The sequence below is a fragment of the Dendronephthya gigantea genome, unplaced genomic scaffold (genome assembly GCF_004324835.1).
Source record: "Dendronephthya gigantea isolate DGI-Jeju-01 unplaced genomic scaffold, DenGig_1.0 000001F, whole genome shotgun sequence".
NCBI classification, from domain to species: domain Eukaryota; kingdom Metazoa; phylum Cnidaria; class Anthozoa; order Malacalcyonacea; family Nephtheidae; genus Dendronephthya; species Dendronephthya gigantea.
The window spans coordinates 536,999-559,897 of NW_021163011.1; the positions used below are offsets into that span (position 1 = coordinate 536,999).

A 22,899-nucleotide genomic window follows, 5' to 3' on the forward strand; every position below is an offset into this window, starting at 1 on the left:
TGCCTGCATCTTCTGCACAGGGAATTCCGTACTTCTCGTGGCTCTGGCCAGGTTTATTTTGGTCTTTTTTCCGTTAAAATACAGGGCAATTTTCTCTGGTAAAATTGCCAACCGCCTGATCGTCGCGTCATGGGTAACCGCTCTTACGTTAGGCGTCGGACATCGGGTCAGCTTAAAAGATATGATGAATTGCCACAGTGAATACGAGTTGTTTTTATCGTGTTTGTCCTTTTTTCAACCCGTGGCAATTTTTACCTTCTACGGAATAATATTACGATCAACAAAACTGACACAACATGATTTCACGCCGCGGTCGATACCATGGACAGTGTACGCGATAGTTTTTCTATCCCATGCAACGTTTCTGCCGTACACTGTTTTCCGTTTTGTTTCGACAGCTGATAAGTATTTGACCACCAATCAAAAACGCGCTACGTGGCGATGGATAATGGCTTTCAGTTTTGTTAATTCGTGTTGCAACCCTTTCTTGTATATTATAACAACGAAGAAGCTGAGAAGAATGCTAACGTTTAGCCATTCGAGTGAAACCAACGTCAACCAGGATGTTCAACTTGCCTGAAACTACGTGCGGTTGCTGCCTTTTTATACCAGTGGCAGTGGCACTCTAGTATACTTACAAAAAAATAATCAGAATTATTATCTGTATATTCGTTTAGGTATATTGTCTTTGTGTTCTATAGTATAATATAATTAGTATAGATATATTTATTTCGGTTTTGCGTTGCCCTTAGTCTAAACTAGTTTTTTGTAATAAAAAATGTACTTGTGCGTAAGTGATTCTAAAAGTTCGCTCGCGTTTTTAAACTCTTCTCGGAAATTACATTCCTACTCCCAATAAATTTGGTAATCGTGTCATGCGAAGGCCCTATTTTGTGTGAAATACTCGAAGTCCGCTCCGAAAATGTGGATCTCATGCAGCAATGACTAGTGACTACTATATGTGAAATTTAACTCCCACTCGTCCAATACGAATGTGCATGCGCCTTTACAGAGCAGAGTCTGACGTGATAAGTGTCAAGCAGATGCGAACCGTATAGACAACAACATAAAAATTATTTCTACAACATTATATAAAGCATTATACTATTCTATCAACTTTATGCCGACATAGCACTCGGCGCGGGCAGTGATCACCGACAGTGCCTGCTTGGCCGACGGTTTGACCTGCTTGCTATCAGAGTCGTGCGGCTAAAAGATCTTATGTCTAGCTGATACCGCCGCTCCATTTAGCTACGTTATTTAATTCTAAGGCTATCAAATTGCACCTGCTCATTTCGTTAAGATATCCTGACAATACTTCTTTTTGGCTTGAAAATAGCAACACCTTTCATGAGATCATAAACTATTCATATATATACATTTCTTTTTGTGTCGATTTTTTTTATTATTCAAGAGTATGTGCACGCTTTTGTAAAAGTCACCGTCGTGAAAATTTTTAACATTAATTTTTTATTCGTATTATACTATTTATTCTAATAAATAATGTCAAAAAGACAATGTATTCGCATGGTTTGAAAAACGCAATTTTCCATGGGCTTCAACCAAAACAGGCAGAGACATAGGATTTCTGGCAGATTTCTAGCCTTTCTGATTTCTCGATTACGAAATCTCAATGGGTTAGATATATTAAAATATTATACCTCAAATTAAAATTGGCGAATCAAAAACATTATATGTACCATGTGACGAGGAGATTTTTCGCAGTATCGAACCGCAGTCCTCTATTTCCGAGCTAGGGGTGTGACCACTGGTTGTAACATTAAATTTATCACACTGTTATATTAGATTTATCTCACGCGACGTCTCGCGAGGACTACACGCACCCAGTGAAAATAATGGCGGGAATAGTTTTGTTGTTTGTTTGAAATAAAGTTAATAAAATAAATTCGTTATACGGTAATTTTTTTACGCGCCTCTTCGAGTACTTTTACTAATTTATAGAATTACTTTTCTCAGCCTTTGTACTGTATTATTTTGGCCATTCTACATGCTCACAATTTTTTTCGGGATATATATCATTTATAGACCCTCCGCTCGGGGGATTCGGCAAAATATTTCCTTCAGTAATGATATTTCTCACGGACAAAGCCCTCGGATATCATCACTTCAGGAAATATTTCGCCGAATCCCCTCACTCCAGGTCTATAAATAATGAATATTTAATGAGCCAATCAGAATGCAGGCTCGAAATTTATACTAAAGGATATTATACGGTTGCGAGAAGATGTGGATTTTATATTTGAGTGGCAAAAACAATATCTCACGAGTGAGCGCAGCGAACGAGAAAAAAATGAAAATGAAAACAACAATGAAAATGGAAGGATATTATTGAAATTCGTTATGTCACCCCTCGTTATGTAGTGGAGCATGAGTTCTACGAGTGTAGCTACATGTTTTAGTTCTCAGTTAAACACCCCTGTCCACATAATTAAATCTAGCATCACGGAGAAAAAATTCTGTGTAGTGTCGGTGCTCCTCGCAAGAATGGTTTTCATTGGCTGAACTTTACAATACATTTCTGTTTCAACCAATAGCATAGCTTTGTTCTTTAGAAAGCATAGAAAAGCATTATCCAATAGGACGAAAGCTTTCGAGCACTGCGACATGTCCCAAAATTTTATTATTTATATTACTATAATAATAGTAAACGAACACATGCAATAGAATTTCCCTCAAATGCTTGTTCTGTCGTAGAAAAATATTCTTCCTGGCAAATTTATGCAGTATCATTAATTGTGAAATTCATGAATAATTAATGAGTCTAACTTGCAATCATTGCGCAGTATTTTGGTCACATGTATACATCTGTAACTTTGATATAACCAATCTTAATTAGTATTCATAACTTTGTTACACACATGCCCTTATATGCATTAAGCTTTATTTATTCATTTCACAAGAACGTTAAAATACTCGCGGCCGATCTGTATGGGATTTACAATGGCTCGTGCTACGCACTCGTATTTTACATAGTACTAGCAAATTTTTAAAGCCATTTTCGTATGCGCCCGCAATTTGTTGGCTAGCGCCGACGAATATTCCACCTGTTGTTCCAGGTTAAGAACATAGGTTATTAAATATTGTCATTGCAGCCATGCATGAATTATCTTTTGTTATATTGCTATTGGAAACTGTATAGAGTAAGTCACGACAGGCTAAATACTTTTTGTAACATCAATTAATTTTATGGTATATTGATAATTCAGCTATAGTATATATTTAAACGTTCAATAATTATAATACGTTTTTACTGAATATCTACTGTGCAACTAACAAGCGATGGTTATAAACGCATATAGGTGTAATAGAAAACATGGTTCAGAAGCAGTAGAAGAAAATTAGTGTTTTGCAGTCCTCGCACTGGTTAATTTTTTTCTTAAAAATTAAGTGATTATTCAATATAGAAACTTCAGGTTTTCATCTCTATAACTGTAAGATATCAATCGAGGCAGGATAAAATCTAAGTTTGACACTCTAAACCATGTTCTTTTTATTAAATATGTTAAAAGTTTAAATCCGACAATCTTATTTACCGTCAATTTCAGATTACGCGCCGAGTTGCGAAGTACGTTAGGAAATTGGGAACTACGTTTCGAATACGGAAGCACTTTGCTAACTTATATATCTACTTCCAATTGTAAATTTGAATTTAAATCGCAACGAAGTACGTTGTTCTTAGCAATTACTTGTTACTTACGGCTTTTCCTTGTGTTACGAAGTGGTTACGTTCCACATTTTTACTTCAAATTGACTCAAATCCTGAATACTTTACGCCTTACGGTCTTTACCCAATTGCTATGAACAACGTACTTCGTTGCGATTTAAATTCAAATTTACAATTGGTAGTAGATACGGAAGTTAGCAACGTGCTTCCGTGATTCAAAACGTAGTTCCCAATTTCCTAACATACTTCGCAACTCGGCGCGGAAAAGTAATTTGAAATTGACCGTAATAGTATTAAAGGATAATCTTATTTAAAATGGTTATATACTAAATAGAGAAGTAGTATCTTTGGTCTTCTCGACTGCGTCTCCTACCGGCGCAACTCTGCCCATGTGACCATGTTCTTACATGAAGATATATATATATATATATATATATATATATATATATATATATATATATATATATATATATATATATATACATATTTCGTAATAACATATATAATATATTTCGTAATTATATACAGTGCAAAAATATGAAAACGTGCAGGGAAGACGGATAAAACCCCTACAGGCGTCCTCCGAACCAGTATTGTGTGGTAGCCAGGTTTGAATTAGCACATGCGTGAGTTGATGGGTCAACGGCTTTATACACACCAAAGATATTTTCATCCGTAACTGAAGAACCAGAGTTGAAATTGCACTTTTGATCTCCGCGATGTGCGTTGATTGAGAATATTTCTGCGTGGGTTTGTGTCGCCCACACGTTGCAGTTGTGACATTCACGTCCCCGGATCTTTATGTAATCAACACGATGGCAAAGTGGGGCTAAAAACAACGTTGAGTTAACCCTCATCATTAACTACAACAAGAACTATAATATATCTAACATATTCACCGTTATAGCTATTCGCGAGAACACAACTAGCTATATATATAGCACACTTGTAAAATTAGCTATTTCCTATATTAATGCCTGGTCCCTTTTCGCATGAGAAGGCTCGGAATTTTAAAAATACAGAAAAATTTAGTGTTCGATTTGCACATGAAAATGGGTGTATTTTACTTTCGATCGTGTAAAAATTTTGCTGATGGCAGATGTATATATATTTTCACACCTGACATCGTATTCTGTGCCCATCCAAACAATCCAAGAACCGTGAAAAGTTAATCAATAACATTGCTGCCGCGCATTATTTAACAACGTCGCGATAACACCAATGATTTTCACCACCGGTATAACTAAGCATCCGGTACTATAATTCTCTGCACTATTCTATATTGCCTTCTATTTTCAAACCTCATTTTACCATCATATTTCCATCACAGTTCAATTTACAAAATCCAAACCGTATCGACTATAAAGAACTGCATCAACGTTATAGGCTATAATAGTGATAATATACAACCGCAATCTTACCAGGTTCGTGTGGGCATTCCCAGTTTTCACTAAACTTTTTCACATCTTCATCAGTGAACGCAGTGTTGTAAATCCTTACGCAGGCGATACGTCCGTTGAAAGCGTTATGGTCCTCCATATTAGCATTAGTTATCGACCCAAGCGTCAACTGCAAGTTGTTTGATGTGCGCAGTTCTTGCGCGGAAGAGCCGGATTTACTTTGCAGGCGCTTGAAAAAAAAAACTCGAAATCACGCTTCTGTTAGTGCTCTATGCTCGTAGTTATTTAACTAATATACTGTCAAGAGCAGACTATGTTTTGAAATTATCTGCGAGGACAAGGCAATTCACAGGGTGGAGGAATCTCAACCAATTGTAAATTAAAGTCGTGATTATACATTATGTTTTACCTGGCCATTGCGGTATATGGATTGTGTGTTTTTATCATAATCATACGTTGCCGCTATGTAATACCACTGCATTGGGTAAATTGTACCATATTGCTCTACGTAATGTATGTCGACTCCTTCTCTGTTGATGGTTCTACAATATTTCAAACAAGTTAATATTTATAATAATATCTTAATATTAATAATATTTCTTAAATTTGGATCATGAAATAATAAGTTTATTAATCAATCTGTAGAAACATCACGTTTATTTGTTTAATGCACGCAGAGCTTTTGGTCCGGCAACCTGGGCCTTCATCAGTGCAATAATGAAGTTACCACTCACTGCATGGTTAGTTAATTCGGAATGCGACTCATGCATGTTACCTGAAGGAAAGCGTCGTTTCTCTTGCCCATAGATGAACACCCCAATTTCCATCTGCAGTCCAACCCAGTAATTGGCCGTATCGTGTTTCGTAAGTGTAAACCTGCATCAGAATCGTAAGGCTATAGCGAGTGTCCAACTTCCCTGAGTTGTCGTGAAGCTGAAATGAATAATGCCATAACATATGTAATTAGGGCGTAACACGTGCATGAAATGACAAATAAAGTAACCAACAAGAATACGATGGAAATCAATGACTTTGTTCTCCTGCGGAAGCTTGTTAAAGGGGAGGGGGGGGGGTATTTTTATATTTTTATTTATGTAAACAGAATGTGAATACAAAAATTTCAAGAGAAACTAATAATACTGAACGTCAATACATGGATATTTGCCCCCCTGCCCCCACTTAACGATCTTCTATGGCCTTTGGTGATTACTGCAACTTGTATGCCTATAAGTTACTTAAGTGGCAGGCTTTAGTCAAATAGTTCCATAGATATTTGAGTTCTTACCCGAATGTATGAAGATGTTAATCCTTGCATTCTAACTGATCCTCCCGGATTGCCCAATGGTCCATCCTCGTATACAGTGTCGTACATTGTACCGTGGTTTCCGAAGCCAGATTTATCCTGTCCTTTTGTAACATTGTCAAATGGATAGAAACCAACCAAACCTTTTTCTATTATTCAAAATATTGATTAATATCGTGAATTATAGATATAATACCGGAGCAGCTTATATTATGGAATCTGTAGGTTCTCAGGCTTTCTAATAGAACTAAGAAGTGTTCTGATATTTAAAGTACATACGAAGCGTGATTCTTTAATTAATATATGCAATAGAGAGGGGGTAAAGAAAACTATAATGGAATTTCTCTGGTAGTACTTTGATACGTTTCCTAGTCAATCGAGATTATAAGTTTCCTAGTCCATCGAGATTATGATTAACCATTTCGAAGTTGTTCAAAACCAGTGATAGTGGCTACATTCGATTTGCAATATATTCCGATTAGTGTCGCATGTAATGATGATATCAATGTATTGATGTTTCGAAGATGGAAAAGTTGTCAAATATGTAAAATTTTCATGAAAATTTCAATTCTATACGCAAAACAAATTCGCTTTATTATCCCTTCCAAGCCGAAAATGTTACATCCATTTGCAATGCATGCAGGAGAAAATACAAAAACCTATGGAAACAGTTGGAAACCCCGGGGAAATAGCAAAATCAAAAATAATTTTTTTGATTTTCAACATCGAACTTTAAGGTTTGAAAACAAAAAAACAAATTATGTAAAAATTGATTAGACGCCTGGTGTAGCATATTTAACTGTCTGGTCAGCCAAATTACAGGAGTGCTTAATTGAAATTCTAAACTGCGATTTTCGTTATCACACTAATTATCAGTAGTCATCAGTCGTAGACTTTTAAGAATGCTTTTTAGGGCTTTGTTGCCAACGATTGCCCTTGTTCGCAACATTCCGCATAAAATATCATACATACCGTTTGTCTCAAAGCTGAATAAATCCAGAGTCTGAAAAGCGTTTCTCACAACGTCATCACTGGTCGATTTCCCGTCTTGAAATGAATAGCCACACGTGGCTTTCCACTCCACTTTACGTTCGCCTTCCATTCCATTCTGGATGCTTTTCATCTTAGCCAACGACAACCTTAAAATAAATTATGAGACGCGTCCTTCAAGTTATTGCACATGCAGATCATTTTGAAGTCTGTGATGTTTCGTCATGTAATGTACATCACGTACGAATGATCCCCAACTTAAAAAAAAATTATACATGTCTTCATGGTACATGCATGTCTTTATTTATGGTACATCTCTGCGGATTTTTAGATTTGGCTTTGAGAAATGCTTTAGGAATTTAAAGTGCGTTTTAAAGATTTGGGAATAGCTATCCTTATAGCTATACTCTATATCCTTATAGAATCCTAACCAATTATTGTATATTGCAGCTTTTTTAACAACTTTTATCTTTGATAATTTGCTTTCCTTGGGGTGTGCTTATTTTCCTAGGGATATGCTAACCTGGTTCGCGCCACCAGAAAATCCTCCATGTTTCTTTATCATGTTTTGCCTAAACTATTCTTCTCTTTGAAGACCCAGAGAGCCGAACTTCGCTTTCATTTCATAAATTGCGGAGTAGCTAATATTTCGAATGGACTCAGTAAACTATATCGGGTGCGGTTTGAGAATACGTTCATAAATAACGATCATATGAATATTCGATATGATACAGAGTTTATCATTTATTAGTTGAATAAGTTATTGGACCATTATTCATCTTCAATAACATAATGAATGCTTTCGAGCATTAAAATTGGAGTATTTCGGCTTTCCCTTGAATATTTTTATATTCTTTCAATTGAAAAAAACCCGCATCCTATTAACGTGTCTAAATTAAGCTAATGTTGTATCTATTGATCTGATATCATTATTTACTATTAAGAAGTATTATTATCGTTCTTCTGTTATTGAACCTTTTAAAGCAGTACCTGTAATCACCGCTACTAGCGTCGTCTTCATTTCGTGGAAAGTCTTCTTTGAAAGGCGCACGTTCATAATCTCCGGCATTGCCCTTCGAATAAGACATCATTAGGGTCCATGCTTCCATCTCGTCCGGCCGCATTTCACAGTAAACGCGAGTCTTCACCATAGTATTCTTTTCCCAGATGTCATAATACCCGGACTTGGCCGTTCTGTCATTCCACAAGTAGTCGAAACAACTGTTGACCTCCCGCTCGCACATTGTCCCGACGTGGTACTCATGTGCGCATGTGCAATTAAATCCTGACTTCCCGCGTTCACCAAGCTCTGTGCATGTTGCGCCATTTGCACAAGGATTGTTGTCACAGCAACGGTTTGAATACGGCTCGTAGCAGGTGTCCTTAAATCACAAAAAACAATGCTGTTAGCATTTATCATGTATTCCTGTCGAGAGAGCGAGTGATTGAGTAGCTATTTGACCGAATGTAGTTAAAATTGTGTAAAATTAAAACTAGGAATCGCTGTCAGAAGCGACATAAAGTAAACAAATTTTTGTTTGAATTTCCACCAGCAAAAAGCCTGCATTAATTAGATTTTCTGAATATCTTATTTTATTTAAACGTCTTAATCGTCTCCTGCCATGCAGTTAAATGATTTGAATTAGTGCAAATCAATGCGTACGATCTTCGCTTTTTCGGTCAGCTTGCAACCTCTTTCGCTTCGTAAATTGTGTTAAAAGTTGTTTTATGACGTGTACAGCATATCGCGTCTACCGCGTTTAGACCTCATATAATCACACAACATGTTTGCCGCGTAAAAGTCGTATATATAGTTACTCTCCAGGTGTAAATGGCTTGGGAAAGGAAATTAACGAAAATTAGGCTATTTCGTACATATTCGTTCGGTTTCGAGGCTGCTGCCGTAGCAACCGGGTGAATCAGATTAATTACCGAATATAAAGTAGCTATATTATAATGTCATTTCATGTCGTATGGAAAAACTGATAACCGAAACCTGTGAAAAATTGCCCCCGGCTAAAAACTACCTCGGAAAACACGTATTAGTTTCGATTATTCAAGCTTCTAATTCTACATTATTAATGAAAAAATAACTTTAACTTACTGCGCCAGAAAGAACTTCCTTGACTTGCAAATGATGGTAGCGCCATCCGGATTTCGGTTCCGTCAACACTGTACTATTATCCGCACTGTTTAGCTCGCATTTTCCTCCACCCGACATCGGCAGATTGAACGACCTACATCTGCAATCATTATCGCAATGCGTAAAACAGTCGGTGAAACTCGTCACCGTAAATCTGGCAAATACGTGTCCGACCAACACTCGGTTATCGAGCGTCAGTTGGCCGCTAAATTCTGCGCGATAACTGGTCTTTGAGCCATGGCATGCCGAATGAGAACTTTCAGGGAAAGTTAGGAGCACAAAAGCAATGACTAAAAACGTTACGGCCATCTCGGTTGCGAATTCAGCCTAAAATGAGCCGCTCGAGTTTCGATTCGTGATGGCATTCAAAATAATTGCTTGTGGTTGAGCAGGTACTCACTCTAGCCTGATGTTTATTTCACTCCAGTCCGGCAATGCAAATGAATCACTATCGTGTGACAGTAGGATATACGAGAGGAAGTTATACTGAAATTCACTGAACGAAAAACAGTGGCAAACTTAGTGGAAATTTCACACTCATTGTGAATCGGTTATTCTTTTTGAACAGGTGTTTTTAACTCGGCAGCTGTTTAAAAAAACAGCAATTGTTGTTGAAAACATCGAAATGTGAAATAAGAACTTGCCCGGACGTGTCTGGATTCGTTTCTATCTGAAAACATTGTCTTGCGTCAATGCTTGGCATGCACCCACACGTATCCGGCGAGTACGAAGACCGTCAGTATTTGCAAACTTTCGAAAACGCTCGACGGAGTGCAAAAGTTTGAATGTGAATGTTCGAAATGGCAATGAATCCGGATACACCTTGGTTCATTGTAGCTGCAACGTTATGAAAAGGAGACGCAAATCAGTGAAATTTGATAGGATGATGTCGATCAAATTGAAATCATTTCGTGCATTATTGTCTATTGAATTGAATATCGTGATCCTAAACTATAGGGCCGGTTGTTCAAAGCTAGGTTAGCGCTAACCCTTGGTTAAATTTTACTTCGTTGTTTCGGTTTATATGCTTCTGCATCGCTGTTTGTTTCAAGACTTTACAAAGTAAGACTTTTATTGCATGATCCACAAAATATTTATGAAAAAATATGCTCAACTTCATAAACGAGCGATTAAAAAAATGATGTAAAAATTTCAGTTAACCCAGGGTTAAGCTACCCGGCTTTTGAACAACCGGCTCTTATTGTCAGGTGGACAATTGAAGAAAGCTTTCCGCACTAAGACGGCCTATATTGCATGTTAAAACTAGAAACGTGTGAACAAAATCGTCAAGAATCGGTCATGATCAGCCTGCAATTGTGGGTGCGTGAACTAAATCTATGTATAACATGCCTGCGGGGTTCTAAGCTGGGCTGCTACCACATTTTGAAATTTTAAGGAAATAGGTGAAGGAAGATATACAATTATTACTAATTTCCATCTCCAGAATTTTTTTTACAATTTCAAAAAGTGGCAGCAACTCCAGCTTAGAATAACCCCGCATGCCTGCCTAAAACTTTCTCACTGCTCCAGTTTTGCCTCTTGCAACGATGAGGGAACTAACACAAGTGAGTGCGGACTTGTGGGTGATCTCGAAGAAAAGTACATGTTCGGAACCAATCATAAAGCTCTTTCACCCAAGGCTTGAGATAAAACGCGCAACAAATCCGAATATTTGTGGACGCGTAAAATTTTGAATCCGCGACAAAATGCTTGCGGATACAAACGAATGAAACGATCAATCCTGGATACATGTAGACAGGATCTTAAACATCAGCAGCAAGTACAATAGCATGCACTTGTTTGATTGTCATATTCGACACTTGATCACGTTTTGAAATGAAATTAATGATAATTGATATTAATTGATGTGTTTAATTGGAAAACAGCTCGTACGTGCGTAAAACGCGCAAGAGGAAAGCAGCCCTCGATTCAATCGGAAACTAGCTATAAGTCATTGTTAATGTGTGTACTAAAATGCAGGCGATGGTTTAAAGCAGTATAAAGGTAATGGAAGTGTACTGAATAGAATCCTTTAAACGTAAGGTTTTGATATAAATCCATAGCCTCCTCCGAAGGCGTCTCTTATGTATTTCTATTAGGCATTTATATTTGGCTTGGGTTAGCTGTGTCGGGGAGTGAGAAAAAAAGTTATAAATGCCTAATATAAATACATAAGAGATGCCTGCGGAAGAGGCTATAATAAATGCAATCGACGCCAAGTCTTTCAATGTTCGCCGCGTAAAAAATGTATATATATATATATATATATATATATATATATATATATATATATATATATATATATATATATATATATACCCGTTTGCAAAAACGTTGGCCGCAGATAGATATATAGATAGATACTCGAAATCTAATTAGAATTGCATATGTTGTGTAATATGATTGAAATCCCATGCAAATGTATTCATATGCAATTCTAATTAGACTTCGAGTATCTATCTATATATCTATCTGCGGCCAACGTTTTTGCAAATGGGTGGATATATATATATATATATATAATTATATATATATATATATATATAGTTAATAATAATATAACTCGGAAGCTGTTTAAAAAAATTCAAATTGTTGTTGAAAACATCGAAATGTTAATTAAGAACCTGCCCGGACGAAGGCTTGGCATGCATCCACACGTATCCGGCGAAAACGAAGACCGTATTTGCAAACTTTAGAAAACGCTCTACGGAGTGTAAACGTTTGAAAACGCTTTCTATAGTGCAAATGTTCGAAAAGACGATGAATTTGGATACACCTGGGTGCATTGTGGCTGGAACGATATGAAAAAGAGACGCAAATCAGTGAAATTTGATAGCGAAGATGTCGATCTCGTACGTGCGTAAAACGTGCATGAAGAAAGCAGCCCTCGATTCAATCGGAAACTGTCTGTCATTGTTAATGTGTGTACTATTTTGGTTCAAGGTTATAAGAGATAAGTTCCGTACTTAAACTCGACTTAGCAGCCAACAAGTGCATTTGTTCACATGAAACTTTCACGACAAGACTGAACACTTCGTCAAGCCTAAGAAGTCTAAGGAGTTTATCAAAATTCATTGAAAAAATGTTCTACAAAGTATCTCTCCTGTTGTGTTTTCTTCAACTTGGTAGCGCGTATGGTAGGTGTTACTTGGTTTTAGAATTAAAGATGTAGCTATATATACGGACATACAGAGAACAACTATGCACCGGTTACCTGAGATCTTATTTGTGTTAATTAAGTAACGAATACTCTAGGAATTCAAATTATTTTGCAAACCATTCCTATTTTGTAACCGGTAAAATGTGAATGTTTCATTCTGACAGACTAGAAAGCATAATGAAAACCTTCAAATTATATATTATCGTTTCAATTATTTCCAGGTGTGTGGCATGATGTTGGCAACGCCTGTGTCGGAGCGAGGGACAACAGTTTTGCTGGCATAACATACAACGGACCAAGTTCCTTTGTTGATGCGGTTAAATTGGTCCACACTTCAGGTTATGTTTCGAACAGAATGTCAACAAAAAGAGTCTCACTCTGGGGTGATCCCAAGTTTAACAAATCCCTTAACATTCTCATCACAGACGACTTGAACCGCATCCTATACCCATCACCCCGACTGACAACCATAAGCAACTATGGTTGGTATACCTTGCCAAAGTACACCGGGTTATCTCCCAACCTGGTTTTCAGTGATAGCGGCGCACCCCAGTATTTCGAGAAAGGCGACAAACTCAGAATTTGGTATGGAGAAGATTGGAGAGGTGGCCGCACAGAACTGGACAACCATGGCAAATCCTGCATGCATGTCAAATTTCATTTGACTGGTTGTAAACATGGCATGCCTGCACTTGGTTAAAATTTAAAATTTTTGTTACTGTTAATGACTATTTGCAAAACAATTTCTTTATAAAAAAAATGTATACCAGTTTTATTTCAATTAAATATATATAATATAGAAATCATTGTAATAGCATTCCATTGTTATAACGTTTCTTATATCCTATTTAGTTTTGTCAAAAAAAATCGTGACATGGAAGATAAGCTAGCATTCGAAAAAATGTATATAGACTCTTCCGCTTTTATCTTTTTCTAAACTTTTTACCACGTTAGAAAATAAAGCCGCATGTGAAGCCACGCGTAAACTTTCGGATAGAAACGAGTCCGGATACGGCATAGACATGCATGCAGGATATATGCAGACATGGTCTTAAACATCCGTAACATGCACATTTACGCTGGTTTGATTTTCATGCATAATTCATAAGTTTTGTAAGTAAATTAATGGCAAGAGTCGGAAGTACTTCTTGACTTTGTACGAAATCTTGCTTCTATGACTATAGTTAGTTACGATTCCCTTTGCAAGCTTTTCACACGCGCTACTAGCGCTAACAAATTTCCTACATGTTGTTTGTTTTTAGCTAGAGGCATCTTTTCTTTTATTCCATTGAAAATCATTCACAGTATAATTTACAAAAAACAAAATAGACGTACTAAATGGCGACATGTTTTTTTATTAATATTTTGTAATACTCGTGACAGTTATTCGTCATCTAAAGTCAGAAATACCTTTATTCATGAACTGAGGGAAAACGTAACTAAAATGGAGGCGATGGTTTAAAGCAGAGATTATAGAAACTAAGAAAGCATGTTTTAGAAGCAGTATAAAGATAATGAAAGCTTATTCAATAGAATCCTTTAAACGTAAGGTTTTGATAATAATAATAATAATAATTATGAAAACATTATTATTTTTCGATTAATTAATAGGAAATACAAACTTGATAAACCTCGCTTTACAGGTAGCTTACCAATCATGAATACAAGAATTGACTCTATATTAATATGTATATATATATATATATATATATATATATATATATATATATATATATATATACATATATATATATATATATATATATATATATATATATATATATATGTATATATATATATATATATATATATATATATATATATATATATATATATATATATATATATTCCTTGACTTGTAAGTGATGGTAGCGTCACCCGGATTTCGGTTCCGTCATGCAACACTGTACTATTATCCACACTGTTTAGCTCGCATTTTCCTCCACCCGACACCGGCAGATTGTCACGCAAATCAGTGAAATTTGATAGCGATGATGTCGATCAAACTGAAATAATTTCATGTATTGTTGTCTACGTATTATTAAATTGAATATCGTGATCCTAAACCATAGGGCCGGTTGTTCCAAGCTAGGTTAGCGCTAACCCTGGGCAATTTTACTCCGTTGTTTTGGTTTATTTGCTTCTGCACCGCTGTTTGTTTCAAGACTTTACAACGTAAGAGTTTTATTGATCCACAAATGATTTATGAAAAAATATGTTCAACTTCATAAACGAGCGATTAAAAAATTTGTGTTAAAATTTGAGTTAACCCAGGGTTAAGCTTTTGAACCGGCTTTTGAACAACCGGTCCTAATGTTAAAGCTAAAAACGTGTGAACAAAATCGTCAAGAATCGGTCATGATCAGTCTGCAATTGCAGGTGCGTGAAAATCTATAATATATAACATGCCTGCGGGGTTCTAAGCCGGAGTTACTACCACATTTTGAAATTTTAAGGAAATCGATAACTGTAGATATACATTTTCTTACAATTTCAAAAAGTGGTAGCAACTCCAGCTTAGAATAACCCCTGTATACCTGCATGCCTACGACTTTTCTTAGTCAACGATAACGTGACTAACCCAGGTGAGTGCGGACTTGTGGGTGATCTCGAAGAAAAGTACATGTTCGGAACCAATCATAAAGCTCTTTCACCCAAGACTTGAGATAAAACGCGCAACAAATCCGAATATTTGTGCATGGACGCGTAAAATTTTGAATCCGCGACAAAATGCTTGCGGATACAAACGAATAAAACGATCAATCCTGGATACATGTAGACAGGATCTTAAACATCAGCAGCAAGTAGAATAACATGCACTTGTTTGATGGTCATATTCGACACTTGATCACGTTTTAAAATGAAATGAAATTTTAAAATGATAATTGATATGTTTAGTTGGAAAACAGCTCGTACGTGCGTAAGACGCGCAAGAGGGAAGCAATCGGAAACTATATGTCATTGTTAATGTGTGTACTAAAATGCAGGCGATGGTTTAAAGCAGAGTTGATAGAAACTAAGAAAGCATGGTTTAGAAGCAGAATAAAGGTAATGAAAGTGTATTCGATAGAATCTTTTAAACGCAAGGTTTTGATATAAATGCAATCGACGCCAAGTCTTTCAGTGTTTGCCGCGTAAAAATTGTAGATATAGCTAATGATAATATGACTCGGCAGCTGTTCAAAAAAATTCCAACTGTTGTCGGAAATTGTGAAATTTGAATTAAGAACCTGCCCGGACGTATCTGCATGGATACGTTTCTATCCGCAAACGGATTGTCTTGCGTCAACGCTTGGCATCCACACGTATCTGACGAAAACGAAGAACGTATTCGCTAACTTTCGAAAACACTCTACGGAGTGTAAACGTTTGAAAACGCTTTATATAGTGGAAATGTTCGAAAATGCAATGAATTCGGATACACCTGGGTGCATTGCAGCTGGAACGATGTGAAAAAGAGACGCAAATCAGTGAAATTTGATAGCGAGGATGTCGATCTCGTACGTGCGTAAAACGCGCAAGAGGAAAGCAGCCCTCGATGTAATCGGAAACTGTCTGTCATTGTTATTAATGCATGTGTGTACTATTTTGGTTCAAGGTTATAAGAGATAAGTTCCGTACTTAAACTCGACTTAGCAGCCAACCAGTGCATTTGTTCACATCAAACGTTCGCGACAAGACTGAACACTTTGTCAAGCCTAAGGAGTTAATCGAAATTCATATATATATATAAAGAATGTTTTACAAAGTATCTCTCCTGTTGTGTTTTCTTCAACTTGGTAGCGCGTATGGTAGGTGTTAGTTGGCTTTAGAATTAAAGATATAGCTATACAGGGTGTCTCAAAAACCCTGAAAACTATTGAAATCACTCATTGTTAAAATTTGAACGCCGTGTTCATGAATTTCAACCTGTGCAGATTTAATGCAACTTATAAAATGCTAAATGCTTTGTATCGCTAGAGAAAGGGGACATGTTGAAGGTCATGGTCCTTGAGATGCACATTTAAATATTGTTATCCATATTTGTAACTTGTAAATATTGTTAATAGATATTATTTTTGCGTACAGGTAAATTTTACTGCATCATACAGTATACATGCATAAAAATGCGTATGGTAAACATTTATACACCTGTGGGTCCCAACAGAGTGCTTAGGCAATAGGGATTCAAACTCTAACAATTGCATTGTTATGAGTGCCTTACAATAGTTTTCGGGGTTTTTTGAGACACCCTATATATACGGACATACAGAGAACAACCATGCACCGGTTACCAGAGATCTTTATTTGTGTTAAATAACGGTAAATAACGAATACTCTATAGGCATACAAATTATTTTGCAAAGCATTCCTAATTTGTAACAGGTTAAATGTGAATGTTTCATTCTGACAGACTAGAAAGCATATAAATGAAAACCGTCAAATTATATATTATCGTTTCAATTATTTCCAGGTGTGTGGCATGACGTTGGCAAAGCCTGTATCGGCGCGAAGGACAACAGTTTTGCAGACATAACATACAACGGACCAAGTTCCTTTGTTAATGCTGTTAAATTGGTCCACACTTCAGGTTATGTTTCGAACAGAATGTCAACCAAGAAAGGCTCACTCTGGGGTGATCCCCAGAGGAGCAAATCTCTTGGCATTCTCATCACCGACGACTTGAACCGCATCCTATATCCATCACCCCGACTGACAACCATAAGCAACTATGGTTGGTATACCTTGCCAAGGTACACCGGGTTATCTCCCAACCTGGTATTCAGTGATAGCGGTGCTCCCCAGTATTTTGAGAAAGGCAACAAACTCAGAATTTGGTATGGAGAAGATTGGAGTGGCTACACTGAAATAGACAACCACGGCAATTCCTGCATGAAAGTGTTCCTTCATTTGACTGGTTGTTAACATGGCATGCCTGCACTTGTTTAAAATTTAAAATTTTGTTACTTTTAATGACAATATGGAAAACAATTTCTTTATGAAAAAATGTATACCAGTTTTATTTGAATTAATTATATATAGAAATCATTGTAATAGCATTCCATTGTTAGCGTTTCTTATATCCTATTTAGTTTTGCCATAAAAAATTGTGACATGCCAGATAAGCTAGCATTCGAAAAAATGTAAATAGATTTTTCTGCTTTTATCCTTTTCCAAACTTCTTACCACGTCAGAACATAAAGCCGCGTGTGAAGGACGCATAAACTTTCGGATAGAAACGAACCCGGATGCGGCATAATTATATGCAGACATGATCTTAAACATCCGTAACATGCACATTTCGCTAGTTTGTTTTTCATAATTCGACACCTGAGCACGTTTTGAAAGTAAATTAAGGGCAAGAGTCGGAAATACTTCTTGACTTCGTACGAAATCTTGGTTATATGACTATAGTTAGTTGCGATTCCTTTTGCAAGCTTTTCCCACGCGCATATATATATATTATTATTATTATTATTATTATTAAAAAATCTTTAACGAGGAGAGCTCCAATCACACAAAGGTGGTTTTCATGGAGGCACTCAAATAAAAAGATGTTTACATAAACACACATACCATATACATAGACACTAAAAAGAATAAGTTAAAAATTTTGAAACAAGCTGATTATTCCAAATATTGTCCAAATCTTCCTCAAACCGTCTTTTGACAACCTGTGATACACTCACTGACTCTACCCGTTCTTCAACAACTTTTTGAAGGAATTTATGGGTATCATCTGCCTATGAGTCCTTGGTAAACTAGTCCATGCAGCAAAAACAGTTTGTGTAGTTAGTCTCTTGCCCCAATTTGTTCTTGGGGTTGGAAGACGGTTAAAAATATTATCTCTAAAATAGTATTTAGTATTACAATCATCCTTATTAGTTAGTTCATGCAAATGTGAAATGTACTCTCCTTTCATAACCCGATGGGCCAACATTGCTCTATAGTTCCTTCTACGTGTTACCAGGTCTAGCCATCCAAGTTCCTTTACTGCTTCTTCACCACTTAGTGTCTGGGCCAGTATCTTCTTTGCAAATTTATTTTGAAAGCCTTGTAACTTCGTCATTTCTGCCTTTATACCCCTGGTTGATCACCCCAAAGAATGCTCATGTAGTCCATATGTGGTAGCACAAGACCGTTAAAATATGCAATCTTACACTTTACATCAAGATGATATTTAATTCGATGGAAAACCGCAAGCCGGTGACCTAGTTTCTTAAATACTTGAGCAAGATGTAATTTCCACGACCAATTTTCATCCAGCATTGCTCCCAGATATTTATAACTGGTTTTCCGTTCGATTTCTTCGTTGTTTATTTGTAATGTTATGTCATTAAAATAGGTCAGCCGCTGTGAGCTACCAACCAACATCATTTTACACTTCCTTGAATTTATTGCAAGCTTATTTATTCCATACCACATTGATATATTATCCAAGTCTCTTTGAAGGAGAGACTGTAGCTCCGTTTCACTAGAACCAACATTATACAGGACCGCATCGTCAGCATAGAGAATCAATTTGCTGGTAGTTAAGCAATTTTTCATTGAGTTCACGTATATCGTAAAGAGCAGTGGCCCCAAAATTGACCCTTGCGGTACTCCCAATTGAACAATCCGGTCCTGAGATTTTTCGCCATCAATGCTGACAACTTGCTTCCGGCTTGCAAGGTAAGATTTGAACCACCGAACAGAACTGTCATCTACTCCTATAATAGATAACTTTTTCAGTAAGATCTTATGGTTAACGGAGTCAAAAGCCTTGGAGATATCTAAAAAAACTAGACCGTTGACCGATCCTTTATCCATTTCCTGCATCACCCAATTGTTTATCTGGGCAACCGCATCCTCCGTCGAATATCGTTTCCTGAAGCCATACTGATGTACATAGATCAAATTATTCGATACTAAATATGAATATAATTGCTGATGAACTATACGCTCAAGTACTTTGCTCAAAACTGGCAAAATAGATATCGGGCGATAGTTAGTCATATCCATATTATTGTCAGTTTTATAGAAAGGTATTACTCTTGCAAGCTTCCACGATTCTGGAAAAATTCCAGATTCTATAGACTTATTAACAAGGTATGTAACCGATTTTGCAATAACTGGGGCTGCGTCTTTTAGGAGTCTAGCTGGGATCTGGTCTTCTCCAATCGCTTTATTCGCATTGAGAGACATAAGGTGTTGTTCAACCTCCTGCATCGTAACATGTGATAAATGAAAGGTTGATTCTACAGGTATCTCAAATTGTACCCATTCGCTCCCTCGAAAAGTGTGATATAACTTGTCTGTAATGACTTTTGCAATGGATACAAAGTATTTATTGAATAAATCTGCAACAATTTTTGGTTTGGAATGCACTGTTTTATTTTTCTCGATGTGTATGGGAGCCGTTTTTAAGTTACTTTTCTTACCCATCAGTTGATTCAGGACGTTCCACGTACTCTTAGGGTTGGTAGACGACAACAACAAATCTTGATAATAATCTGACTCTGCATTTTTGACTTTCACATTAACCAAATTTTTGAACTTTCGATATAATTCAAAATCATAAGTGCACTTGGTTTTCCTGGCCTTCCTAAGGAGACAATCCCTTTCCTTCATCATAGCTCTGATACTAGATGTCACCCATGGCTTATTTGACCCTTTTATTCTTATTTGCTTTAGAGGTGCATGCTTATTTGCAACGTCTAGAAAAAGCCTGTTCCAAGCAAAAACAGCATCATTTACATCGTCAAAGATACTAATAGTGTCCCAAGGGATGTCATTCAGATCATTTATAAATCCCGTTTTCGAGTAACTTTTATAAATCCTGCGTGTTTTAATTTTGACTTCGCTTTTTGCAAACCAGCTTTCTTTACAGCGTATATGATGTTATGATCACTACCCCCAAACGTAAGTACCCCTGACGTCGAAAATCTATGTATCACGTTTACATAGATTAGGTCAATTGTAGTTGAAGAATGTGCGGTGATTCTTGTTGGTTCTTTTATCAATTGAAAAAGCCCATATGACTGCGAAATTTGATGCAAATTTTTTGCATATTTAGATCTTCGCTTACTCGACATGTCTGCGTTAAAATCCCCGGTAATAACTACTTCTTTGTTGAATTCATTAGTTGCAGCGTTAAGAAACATTTCATATTTTTCAATAAACAAGGCATTATCAAAGTTCGGGGGCTTATAGAAAACAGCAAACAAGATATTTTTGGCCATTGACGGACACAATTCAATACACAACATCTCAATATTATCCTCTTCTAGATCACGCCTACGCTTAGAGGTATGATGTTAGATACATAAACTGCTACGCCGCCTCCAGCACGATTTCTATCCTTTCTATGGCAGGAATAATCCGCAGGGCATATTTTCTCGTCCGGAATAGAATCATCTAATCTCGTCTCAGAGACACCAAATACATGAAAGATCTTTTTTTCTAACAGCGAGTCTATATCTATCATATGCCCCAAGAGGGTTGCGATGTTTACATGACCAAATTTCATGCCTTTCATATGATTAAAATTTTGCATATCCTCATCCGAGCAATTTGTACTCTGACCAACAGATTCATCACTTTGATTAATATCAGTATCAATATCAATATTGGGGAACAGGCAGCGATTGCATTCCCATGATTTACTTACATCTGTCTGTTCGAGATACTCGGCTTTCGTCATACTAATGCACTTCGCATGATACCACATATCACACATATCACATTGTATCGCCATTTGGTTTCTTCTACAACCTTTCGTACATAAACAACAAGGATCCGTAACTGGTCCAGGGTTTATATATACTGGTCCAGGGTTTATATAGGATCCGTAACTGGTCCATATATACTAGCGCTAACAATGTTGATGTGTTTATGTATGTGTATGTTGATTGTCATTAGGTAAAAAGCTAAATAGAGGCATCTTTTCTTTTATTCCCGTTGAAAACCATTCACAGTATAATTTGCAAAAAGCAAAATAGAAGTATTAAATGGCTACAATTATTCATCGTCCAAAGTCAGAAATACTTTTATTTTGAACTGAGCCCAAACCCTCACCTCAGTGTGACTGTGATTGTAGCTAATAACTTTAGTCTGCTGTGCAACTAAACATATAATATAGAAACTTTAATTAGATGACGATCCTTCAACCGTAAGGTTTTGAGATATAATTGCAATCGACGAAAGTGAAAATTATGCACTTCTTGGTGCATGTCAAAACGAGTTAAGTTTGAAAAGTGAGAAACACGTTCAGGTTGACCATGCTTTCTAACCATGTTCAGTATTTTCTCTGCTGAATCAATAATTTTGATTCAACTTATTATTATAATTAATAGTAATTTTGATTCTCTTTGGAAATTTGTATGATAAAAACAAATTGATATTTGCTTTATTTATATAGCTATACTGCATGCTATGTGACGATATATGTACAGGGTGCATGTATCAAAAAAATTCGAATCGAAATTTTGCGTGTAATGAATGCAAAACGTATTTGACAGATTTGGTTGATTTTTACACCTTTGTTAAGTTCATTTATTTCTTTTTCAAATGACACGTTGTACGTGTAATTTAGTTGAAAAATGAAGAAGTACTGGTTCGACAAAAAAAGTTCATAAAAATCCCCATTTTCCGCCGATGGGAACTGGACGTTTGTTTTATTGAAAATTTGATTTCGAGCAACAATTTTTAAAAGACGATAACCCGGCCAGTTTTGGTCGTGTCGATATAAGAACGGTATAATCGCAAACTAAATAAGCTACTCTTTGATGCCATATAAAAATCATATCGTTTACTTTAGTATTTTATACACAGCAGCCGGTCAAAGTTGGATTCGAATTTTCTTTATACATGCACACTGTAGAATGTGAAAATTTTGCATCTCGTTTCTTCATCGCTTTTCCTACACCGTCTTGCTCACCCCCTCGTTTCAAGTGACATTGTTATATAAGTGCTGTGTATTTTAAATGTGATTGGTTCATTCGTAGTCACATGACTTTAAATAAATGCAATGTTTCCCGCCAGGGAAACAAGTGAAAAATTGTTGCCCGCTACTTGTCATAACAAAGTAAAGTGGGTTTTTTTTAAATTGTTTTGTTCTTATATAACAAAACACTTATTAATGCACACTACCTTCGGAAATAGTGAGTTTTGTTTTCCCTTGAGTATCAATGTTTCCCTCGATTTCGTCTCGGGAAACATTCAGACTCGTGGGAAAACAAAACTCACTATTTCCCTCGG

General features: G+C 36.4%; 3 protein-coding genes across 3 annotated transcripts; 2 read left to right on the top strand and 1 right to left on the bottom strand.

Moving 5' to 3' along the window:
• Positions 1-4,178: 4,178 nt before the first annotated feature.
• LOC114529940 lies at positions 4,179-10,201 on the bottom strand. The gene is made up of 8 exons (XM_028551510.1): positions 9,483-10,201; positions 8,369-8,760; positions 7,361-7,527; positions 6,371-6,537; positions 5,861-6,018; positions 5,495-5,627; positions 5,107-5,314; positions 4,179-4,514 (listed from the first exon to the last, which is right to left on the bottom strand). The coding sequence occupies exons 1-8, from the start codon at positions 9,828-9,830 to the stop codon at positions 4,255-4,257; spliced, it is 1,833 nt and encodes a 610-aa protein (XP_028407311.1). The 5' UTR covers positions 9,831-10,201; the 3' UTR covers positions 4,179-4,254.
• Positions 10,202-12,164: 1,963 nt separating this feature from the next.
• On the top strand, positions 12,165-13,444 carry LOC114528679. Its single transcript, XM_028550359.1, has 2 exons — positions 12,165-12,658; positions 12,903-13,444. The coding sequence occupies exons 1-2, from the start codon at positions 12,604-12,606 to the stop codon at positions 13,379-13,381; spliced, it is 534 nt and encodes a 177-aa protein (XP_028406160.1). The 5' UTR covers positions 12,165-12,603; the 3' UTR covers positions 13,382-13,444.
• Positions 13,445-16,241: 2,797 nt separating this feature from the next.
• Positions 16,242-17,719, top strand: LOC114527909. The gene is made up of 2 exons (XM_028549629.1): positions 16,242-16,472; positions 17,135-17,719. Exons 1-2 carry the CDS (start codon positions 16,418-16,420, stop codon positions 17,584-17,586), a joined length of 507 nt encoding a protein of 168 aa, XP_028405430.1. The 5' UTR covers positions 16,242-16,417; the 3' UTR covers positions 17,587-17,719.
• Positions 17,720-22,899: the final 5,180 nt, after the last annotated feature.